Below are 11142 nucleotides of genomic sequence, written 5' to 3' on the forward strand. Positions count from 1 at the left end.
ATACATGCACAATCTAATATTGATGAGTCTAGACGTAGAAAACGAACGATAAATCTTCTGGCTTAACCTTCGGGTTGTCAGGAGGTCATCAGGGACGATGAGTTTGAATATTGCCTGTCATACAGTATATAACATTTCGGTAACCATATAAATGTTGCTTTTGTCTTTTGTTTTGCTTATCCCGTGAACATTCCGTTGTACTTTATGACAGTTTTTCGTGATTGGTAATTATATATTTTGTAGTTCTTTCCATATTTCATAATTCTATGTTGGATACACTGTGTCTTTTCCATACGTTAGATTTCTTTTCATACGTTGTATGGCATTATGCCATTTCTCTTTATAATATATGCTACATGTTCCTGTTTGCAACTAAAATATAGCCAAAATTTCTGTTATTACTGTGTTGACGGGATACATGATATTGATGGTATCATGTTACTTTCAACTATTTGCTGAAAGGAATTGCTAGGAACCCGCAATTCAGCCAATAGACTCACTGCGAGAGGGATTTTCGTCTTGAATAAACCATTCACTCATTCGTTCATTCATTCAACGACTACACTCTAAACTCGGGTCCAAAACGTCTCACACGTACATGTAGCAACAATGAGATGAGATACTACTAGGCCTAGGAAATATCAGATGTTTTACTGTCCACACAGAACACACATGCGGCAAAGCAACGATATCTTCCTACGCCATGCAATGAAATACATGCAGAACCTACCCCTCAGGATGAGGAATAACAGATGTAGTCCGAGTAACGCCATGTCTGGTTCTGTAGTGTGAACCACTCGCACGCTGGATCCCCAACAAAACCAGCGAAGTGCAAGTCGAGCTCTTCTCTTCACACCTCCAGCCTTGGTTAAAACTGACAGCAGATTCTCCGGTCTAGCGCCTCAGCTCCTCTCTGTGGAGGCTCCCTAGAAATGAGGAGGAAAGCGGACCTCATAAACCTTACATGTATGACGCACGCCGCGATAGCGTAGGTTATCCCGAGACATCCGCTCTTTTGAAGAAGCGGAACACTGTGGACCGCCCTCGCTCATAATCGTTGGCGGGATGCATCGTGTTACATACTAGCGATCTCCATGACAAGCTGGTAAAAGCTTTTAGGCACATGTCTACTGAATCATACCGGTCGATTCATATATAAGATTTCTTATTTGTCAGGCCACAACAGGAAGAACGCCCCACATTCAACAGAACAAAGCTAAAGCGTCATAAACAGTCTTTCATGTATTCTTTATTCGTGATATCAAAAAAGTAAACTTCACAGCAGGGATAAGACTCCCTGAGTTTGCGTACAAAATTACAACAACGGACAAGACAGGCGATATATACATCCCTCGTAGACATTATAATTCATTAATTTTGTACCAAGCAAACCTTCTGACTTTTGTACAAATGTACAATATCACGTGCATGTCTGAGCACCCGGCATAGCGGTTCTGTGATTTGATTTTATACACAGCTTGTAATATGATGTTTGATATCGAAATTCTAATTGAGGAACCTTGTTATTTTAATGATAGATCTCTGTGCAGTGACTGTGAAACATCCTTAATGTGAGACTGTGTATGTGACATGCCAGACAATTTTAGATAAAATTAAAATGAACGTGTCATCTGACGCTATGTTTCTGTACTATTGTTTAAAGTCAGAAGCGTTAGTTCAACGGCGTTATATTCCAATAGTTAAGCTCCAGGGGCATTCCTACCCACACACTACAGACTGCAATTCCGCTGGTGATTTCTGGCGCACTATACAGAAAAATGCTTTTTTAATTAAGAATTTGTATAAGATATGGCAGAACGTAAGTATTGGCTTAGGAGAACAAACGGATCTAAAAAGAATTGCAAAGTTATGTATGTTAGAGGTTGGTGGCAATTATTCACAAGTTAGAAAATAACTGCAAACTGCCGATGATACGACGATATCCCCTTGCTAAAATGCACATAAATAAATAAGTGTACATGGACGGCCGAATCAATTTTTCTTCATTTACAGTACTTGCATTCGTTACCTGAGAGAAATTCTGCCAAAAAATTGACCCTTGTTCATACAATGTATGTAATTTTGGCAAAGATAACCATCACTTGAAATACATATACTGATTACAACCTTCTTAGCAGAATCAACGAGGCTAGATGAAACAATAGATTTTTAAAAGCTCTACAAAACTTACGGAGGTACGAGATCTCCTAACTCTTGTTTAGCTTGAAGGCTACTTTTATTCGAATATCCCACAGAGACCCTGCCTTGGGCTATTGCCAACGATCGGCCATGAATCCTGTACATTTCCTCCATTGCAAATATCGAACTCTCAGAAAAGGTGATCTGCCAAGGTCTACCGCACTCAAATTTCTTTCAATATCGAAGTCTGTTTCATCCTTTACATGAAGGGCTAGGATAGACCAAGAAAAGACATGTTTACAAATTATGGACGTATAGCAATGTCCTGATTGGATGTCTGGGCAGCAAATAAAACGGTTTGGAAAGCAAATAAAACGTTGAGCGTGGTTGGATGATTCTTGTTATCGCGTCAAATGGAATTCCACATCGCAACGCTCTCTGTGAATTTATTCTTGTCCAATGAGATTACATATCACAACCACTTTAATCTAGCCACTAACAGTAAAGCATGAAGATCTGTTTCAATAAACGTAATATCCGATTGGAAACGAAGCAATATACGTGTATTCAGCAGTTCGCTACTTGGTGAGTGATTAGCGCCATTATTAAAGTCGTTTTTCTTGGGTTCAGCCTTGAAGACATTGTAAGACGTGATCAGAATTCTGCGTTCTGAGGAAAATCATATTCACAAAGGATCAGAGACCCGCCTCAAGCGTTCTACCAGGAATGCATCGGCAGCAAAAGATTAGATGTTACATGTAGATATAGCGTAAGAAGAAGCTATTAAAATTTTCAAAATATCCTCAAAGTGGGGTCGTGTGGCGTCCTGGGTTCGAATGCTGCCATGTCGACAGTCTTGTGCCCTTGGGAAAAGCACTTTACACGAATTTCCTCACTTCACTTAGGTGAAAATGTGTTGCCCTCTATGTTGGTGGTGGCATAAATATATATAAGTCAAAAAAACTTGAGTGCATGGCATCACCACGCACGTCTTGTGATTAACTGTCGGAATAAATAAAAAAAATATATCCTCCAGCTTAAATTCAATCTGTACTGAGTACATCTAAGAAAACGTATGATGTTATTTGTGAAACACACGGGTAAAAAGACTCCCGAGACTTGTTACGGTAAGATACGATTCAGGATGAGATTTGGGCATGATTAGACACAGGATGAAATTCCTCGTGCAGAAAAATTACATACAGCAAGTTTTGCATCCGTCCGACCAACATCCAATCAGCTTTGTGTGAAATTATAGATTCTGTCGATCCTTCCTAACTTTCAAACTTTTCCAGCTAATTTAGCACTGACCCCCTGTACCCTGGAACGATAAATCAGTGCCTTGGGGACAGTCTAACGGCTCTTAAACAGCCTCATACATCCTGGCTGGCAATACGCGCGACAGGGAGTCCTGAATGATTGATAACCAATTGGCCAAAAGCCTAGCCTATTCTTTCTCCTCTCTTTAAAGATTCAGCATTCAATGCGACTTCAGGACAGCAAAACAGGAAATAGTCTGACTAAGGCAATCTTTGTGATATTGACACATACTGCTTCACATTAGCACATTTGAGTCAGTATTTCATACTTTGGGCATTATATTTTATGATAATTTTGCTTGTTAAATGTTTTCTTTTTTCGTTTCGTTAAATTTGTGGTATTGAGATTTTATCTCTAAATGTGAGGCTGAATTGGAGGCTCTTTTATTTCTGTTTCTGAATAAACCATCTCGGCTATAGTTTAGTTTGTATATTATATACTGTTGTTTTGATAAATAAAAATCTGAACAATCTACTTCTTAGTATACAAGCTGTTGACTGCGTGGGACTTATATTGGTAACGATGTGAAATGGTGTTCCATATGTACGTTGGCATTTTGATTGGTTCCGTGAGTTATTACGTACTACTCGTGCTAAGGGGCTGATATTGGGACTTTCTCGGGAAATTAGGAAATACGTCATTTAGACGTGATTCGAAGAGGAAAATTTCAAGGCTATACATATTGTCATTTATCATGGAAAATTGTTCTAAATGCATTGTGACTTGTAACATTGCAACATACCGAGATATTTTAACATTACCTTATAATTTTCATTTCTCTTGCAATCACGTTCAAACGACGCCATTCGTAATTTTCCGAGAGTGTCGCAATATCACGAGTTAGTACGAGTAGTAATAACTCATGAAACCAATCAAAATGCCAGCGTACATTTGGAACACCATTTTACATCATTATCAATACAAATCCCACTGATAAGTCACACAGAGTGAACAGCTTGTACTAAAGAAGAACTATTCCAGAACAAAGGTGCTTCATAGACCTTTTCTGTAGCTAGAACTTCTACATATTGTTTTTGCTCTGTTTCCTCTTCCTCTTCTCCAAACAAGTAAGGTCAATGACCTGAACCAGAGGTCTGTCACCATGGTAACTGGTGTTGGGTTACATCATGTTGCATTTTTATACCAAGAGGGATTTAGACTCCTGTCTGACCATATATATATGTATGTGAATGTGTTTGAGTAAGAATTAACAGAGAAGACCATATGCGAAGGTAAACTATATTACCTTTCTAGTACATTCTAGTTCAAATGTAATTCCACCTGCCACGGGCCACCATTGGCTGGAGCTTTCATGACCTCTATATGCAGGAAGTCCCCGGGAGTTTGCAGTCCATCACCCATGTCCGTGCTTTAAACTCAGGGCGAAATTAATGTTGCTATAACTCACTCTGTCCGGCCGAAGCCGTGCCATCAACATTTCGGCCTTACGGGCGCTGGCAATGAGCCATTCCGACCCCGGGCCCATGTATCCACGTGGACTTGGCGCTCATTAAAGCAGCCCTTGTTCTAATAACTATTTGTCACCGATCAGCCGTGCTCCATGGCTGAGTACCGGAGGACATGAGAAAACTGTTCAAGAGATAATAAATACGCCCCTTCAATCCACAAGGATTATTGAACATAACAACCACCTCAGGAAGACCCTTTTAATGGGTGCATAGATAGCAGCATTTATAGCAGGCCACAAGGTTGCTTTGGAATATACAGGCGTCGAGTTGACTGTATTTTGTGACTTTTAAATTTCAAGATGCCGGGTTGTCCGTGTGGCCAGTTACATGTAAGTCCCCTACATCTGCCCTGTGGTATAAAGGTCAATGCCGTCGTGTTTGTAATGTCACATCCAAGACGAGGACGAAAGGAGTGACAAATTTGGCATGATATTGAACCCCCTACTCGAGAAAGTATTACCTCAGAAGGACATTGTCCAGTTGAGCTAGCAGGTTTATATCCATGAACATGAGCCCGATTAAACCCACCAGATACTTGCCCAGGGCAATAAGAGAGCGCTCCCATTGTGGCTTTCCTGGTGGACTCCAATAATTACACAATACATGATACTCATTAAAAACCAGAGTGTCTACCCTTTAGAAACAAAAATAGGAACAGATTAACATAATACTGGTCAGTCTTTTTCAAAGATCCAAATATTTTTCTCTGCTGTTTTTTTTTCAACGTAGCATTATTTTTTCAACGTAGCATTACCAAACCAAACCAAACCAAACCAAACAGAATGACCTAGATACTAGTACTTGTTACAAGGCTACATAATCAAGATAGTTCTATCTGCAAAGTTGATCAGTTCGGAAAAGCAACCTTGTTGAAATTGAAACTCTCAGATCAATACATCAGCCCTGTCAAAGTTGTATTCAGATGAATTTTGTGGGGCTCAATTACTAAGTAACATATACATGTTATCCCACTCCAATGCAGCCGATACCACATTCAGTACCCTCCTCACACGCCACAGGCCTCGGCAGCCTAACGCACGATGTGCGGGGAATGCAAAACGTACCTGCCTTTGACTTTGTACATACACAATCTGACACGGCCGACCAGACATGGTACCTGGTAAATGGCTGAGATATTGGCAAAGCTCATTATCTGAGTTCCAATCTAAGTCACAACCTGTAAGCGCTTGTTAGGAATAACTGATGTCAACCGGCAAGGCAGGAGATACTACTGTAACAGACAGATGATAAATGGGATGGGAACATGGAGGACAGGCAGGCTTAGCATAAACAACGTGGCTGTGACGCTGTTCCAGGAGATACGGCGGTCCAGGAGACATCCGTTTGGGATCTTCCCAATCAATACGTCTATCATGGACTATTCCGCATTCACAGCACGAAATAATATCTTAAAGCAAACCTTTAAGTATGCGTAAAGGTACAAGTGAGTGATAAAACGGGACTCCCAGCAGCAACGTTGGGTTGGCCTAAAAAAATCAGTGCAAAAAGAAAACCCCGATAAAAAAGCTTAAAAACACGCCAAAAATAACCCCTGCTTGGAGAGTAACTTTACGCATGTTTAAGGTGTGCTTTATAAAGAATGGATGTTGTGCACTGATTTGATATATCTTCCCATACGAAATAAGAAGCACGTAGTTATTGGCACAATGTACACATAGGTCAGGCATCATTTTGGTTTCTTCAACAGCAATTCTTTTATAACTTCACGGTCAAAATGATTATTGACATTTTCGGGTCCATGGAAAAATTGCCTTACCTCAGGTTCAGATCTATATGCTTCTGCTGTCAACTTGAAGGTAACTCTACGTCGCTGTGGTGAATCTATGAACAAACAGTTTTGTCCAGTGGGTGGGGTTGATTCCACTCAGTAGCTAAACGAAGCTTTGTATCGGGTCATTGGTGTAGACTGTGCGTGGCAACTGCAAAAAAAATAAACAAAAGTCATTTTTACTTGGATAGAAATAGTAATAGAGACCTCATGCCTAAAAGATGAAGGGAATTACAATTATCAAGTTAATCTAAACAAATACGCTAATCATGTTGAGGAAATAACCCTAGCACTTAGTGGGGACGCAAAGACTTCATTTTTGTAATCACTCGTGTAATTAGAACCATTTTATTATTGATTTTCTCTCCACTCGCACGCCTGCCACGCACCACATGTACAGGTACAGCCTGCCTGGTTACCACGCACCACAGGTACAGCCTGCCTGGTTGCCACGCACCACAGGTACAGCCTGCCTTGTTACCACGCACCACAGGTACAGCCTGCCTGGTTACCACGCACCACAGGTACAGCCGGCCTGGTTACCACGCACCACAGGTACAGCCGGCCTGGCTGCCACGCACCACAGGTACAGCCGGCCTGGCTGCCACGCACCACAGGTACAGCCTGCCTGCCACGCACCACAGATTCAACCAGTCTATCTGCCACGCACCACAGGTATAGAAAATACAATGATGCGAAGAAGTCATTAAGCCGAACAAGACCCACTGGGCCTCTTTGAAAATGTACTTTCAGATGAAATCGAACATCCTCTCCAATCCCATCTGTGCTGGCTGAATAGCGGGGTAAAACTCCATGGATGTGCGCCAACTTGTATGCTCGACAAATTGCTATCATACATCACACTTATGACTCTACCGATAACATCGATTCTATCATTTTATCATCACAAGAGAGAGCCGTGGGCCAATGTTGGATACGATATTTCAATAAGAGATTTTCTCATTACTGCTTCATACGACTGGGATTTATAATTAATGACTAACGATTCTGTAAATAATGTAAACATGAGGAACGTCACTCGGGGATGTTCATTAAGTGATTTTCTTTGATAAACGAAAACGTGTGCCTCCGCTCAACTTAACAAGCCGGCATTCTACACAATAGGCAATCACGATGTGCCATGAACATACACTGTACATGCTAATGACAGACATAAAGGCCAAGATACGATAGCATCAATATTGGAGAGATATTATATCTTGTGTATTTTACAACCATCAATATTTCTTTTCAGAAGCTGAAACTTATAATCTGGGTATCTGAAGCACGCCTTTATGTTTTTATATTTTTATTTATTCCTTTATGCCAGGCACCTGGCCCATATGAACATATTTGTGGGAAATGATACATGGCCACGGGAACGAAATACTGTACCTCTAACAAGGTTTACGCGATGCTTCCAGAATGTGCTCAGATTGGAACACTGTAGTTTTAGGAGCGGAGCAATCGGGAAACGTATTGTTTATGGGAAAAGATTTAATGTACATTGAAGAAACGAATAGATCCTCATACTAGCTATGGTTTAAAAGTCGCAAACATTCTTGGCGTATTCTTGCTGAGTATACATGATTTGTGAAAAACAATCTTCCTAGTACCTCCAGGTGGAATTGCAATACCGTCTGAGCATTGTCACAAATGATTACTCTGTAACAGATTGCACTTTTACTTGCAATTCGAGCTTTCTGGTAAACGTTATAATTGGAAATCCCACTGAGGCAGTCTGGTTGCCATTCATTGTAATTTACCTCCATGGTAGCCATTGACAATAGAGCCAAGGGTAAATAACGGAGTTTGGCAGCTAGTCTCCTCCAGACTCTTTTGCAGGCTGAATAAATAGTAGAAATCGCCCTAAAAATTATAGCTGGCCAGGGGAGTTGGCCGGCCATAAAGGGTCCAGTTTGCCTGCATATGGCCGGCCAACTCCCCTGGTCAGCTACATTCTTTTTAGGGTTATTTCCACTATATGTTTAGCCAGCAAAAGAGTCTGGTGGAGACTAGATGGCAACTAGGCTAACAACGCAAGGTGTCCAGTAAGAGATCGGCAGATTTCAGGTGTTGATTCACGAGATAACCGGTAACCTCGAGTGGGTTCACGGCACGAAAACTGGTACTAGTATTTAGCACGCTTAAACGTAGCGTAACGGTGAGGTTTCTTCCTCCTTTCCGCAACTTTACGATCCCTAAACGTGCACGTAAAGATTGCCTTAACGTGACCATTCCGCAGGTGCGAAAAGACTCATTTTCACTCCTTCGCGTACCTTTCCGTGACTTTAAGATGCTTAAAGGCGTCGTTAAGCACGCTTTAACTTTGCGTAAAGGCGACGTTTCTTCTTCCTTTCCGCAAGGCGACGTTTCTTCTTCCTTTCCGCAACTTTTACAACCCCTAAACGTGCACGTAAAGATTATATGTGATAGCACCAGGCAGTGCTGCTTGTTGCTTTTATATTTAGTTAATCCAATCCAAGCGCATCTCCTGCACCAGGTCGGGAAGTGACTTAGTTAACATAAACTAGAGAACGATCGATAGAACAGGTCGTTATTGTGATCCGTGAGATCGTGAGGAGTATCACTGATTTTCTCACCACTGAAACACGTACGTGTTCACAGTCATGATAGAGGCACGGAGGACATTGGGGAGAGAGATTAGATAGTACGTATATGTTTCAAATTGAATATTGACTCAGTGCCTGTGTCTGCACTGCGAGAAAGCCAATCTTTAACCACAGATAAGAGCATGCATTAAAGGCATCCAATGTAATTTCTTGGCGGCAAAACTGGAAATATTCTGAAGAAGGCGATCTGTATGATATTGACACAAACTGCTTCACATTAGTACTTTTGAATGAGTATTTCATATCCTTTGGGCTTTTAAATCTGCAGAAACAAGCCCTATAAAGAGTCCTATATTTTCTGGGTGGTACCCTAAAAATCAATCCAGGATCCTTCCAGCAACAATTTTCCGTCACAATTTTCGGTATTTTTCCTCCACGAATGTCAATATATATTGCGACAGTGTTGTTATAACTTAGTATGTAGATAAGTGACTCTAAAAATATTGACTTTGAACAATCTGGCTTTCAAGCCCTGAAATTGCATTGGATGCAAACCCATTACACCTGCATAGTCTGACTCATCAAAAAAGCTTTGCGATCAAGCTGTAGTATCTTAAAACAATACATAGTATTACTTTCTAGTTGCTGTGTATTTGGTGCATGCATGTGACATTGCATTCAGTATGACATGTATCACGCAATAGTGTCATCCAAGGCAATTTCAGGGCAACAAAACAATAATATTCTGGATGGGCAAATCTATTAGCCTGGGTGCCATCCCCAGTAGTATATTCGCAAACTCTATATAGTTTGCGAATATAGTACTGGGGATGGTACCCAGGCTACAAATCTATTGGATATTGCCATTTAATTTCTTAAACTTTCGTCTCTATTTCATACTTGAGCACCCCAAACAAGCTACGTGAAGAGTCCCTTTATTTTTCGAGCACTGCCCATAAACACGCTAGAAGCAACCTACGATACAAAACAAGCAACCTTTTTCCGTCAGTGACATCGCATTTTACCTCACAGATATCAGTATACTACGAGATAGGATTGATTCCACTGACTACATTAAACGAATGACCAGAAAATTGACTTTGAAGGTCCAGTTTTGAAATTGCAATGGATGCCTGTAAGACCCTATTGAGCTCTGTGATGCAGTGAATCAACCCACCTGTAATATGATGGAGAGTAGCTGTCCGCCCTCCTCTATCCGGACTTCTGTCTCTACATCAACTAGACACCCGGGCACGCCTGGAGTCCCCTCAGCATAACGGTAAATGTATCTGCCGATGGTTCTGGTATGATATAAGCCGCTCTGCCTGCTCCCTGGCGGCGTTACACCTGCACAGCTAGAGATAAATCCCGTCTACCTCCTCTCAGCAAGACCGACTGCTTCTGTCTGAGTGACAGCCCGACGGTTAGCGGTTAAACCCGGACGGAGGAATAACATACACGCCCGACACACCGTGAGATAACCGGTTATCGATTGGAGTGAAGCAGGTTTCAGCCCCCACAATAAGACTATGCGATCCTTCTCATAACGCCGGCACCCGTGCACGTAAACCACTCAGTACTTCAAAACAATGATTACTCTTCTTTGAAGGTTTTTGCATGCTGCATTACTCGTTGAAGCTCTTGCGTTTTTTTTCGGTGAGGGGCTATGTTTTAGACCGTCTGAAATAGACAGGTGCGGTATAATGAACACGGTGGCAGCGCACGATATAAATGGCTCTTATATACACAGTGCAATCAATAATGTTGTACGTAAAACTACCAAGGGGCGGAGCCAATGTGCATAGCCTCATTTTACAGTCCCCAGATAACATAACGAACGAACGAGCATTTT

General features: G+C 41.4%; 1 protein-coding gene across 1 annotated transcript in view; it reads right to left on the reverse strand.

Moving 5' to 3' along the window:
• The window catches only part of LOC109486009 (contactin-5-like), a 7284-nt gene extending 6174 nt beyond the window's left edge, over positions 1-1110 (reverse strand). Inside the window, exon 1 of the mRNA XM_019789705.1 lies at positions 731-1110. Within this exon, the coding sequence (XP_019645264.1) occupies positions 731-773 (43 nt within the window). The 5' untranslated portion in view covers positions 774-1110. The remainder of the gene's footprint in view (positions 1-730) is intronic.
• Between the last annotated feature and the right edge of the window lie 10032 nt (positions 1111-11142).

Source organism: Branchiostoma belcheri, unplaced genomic scaffold, assembly GCF_001625305.1.
Source record: "Branchiostoma belcheri isolate BF01 breed outbred unplaced genomic scaffold, Haploidv18h27 scaffold8, whole genome shotgun sequence".
NCBI classification, from domain to species: domain Eukaryota; kingdom Metazoa; phylum Chordata; class Leptocardii; order Amphioxiformes; family Branchiostomatidae; genus Branchiostoma; species Branchiostoma belcheri.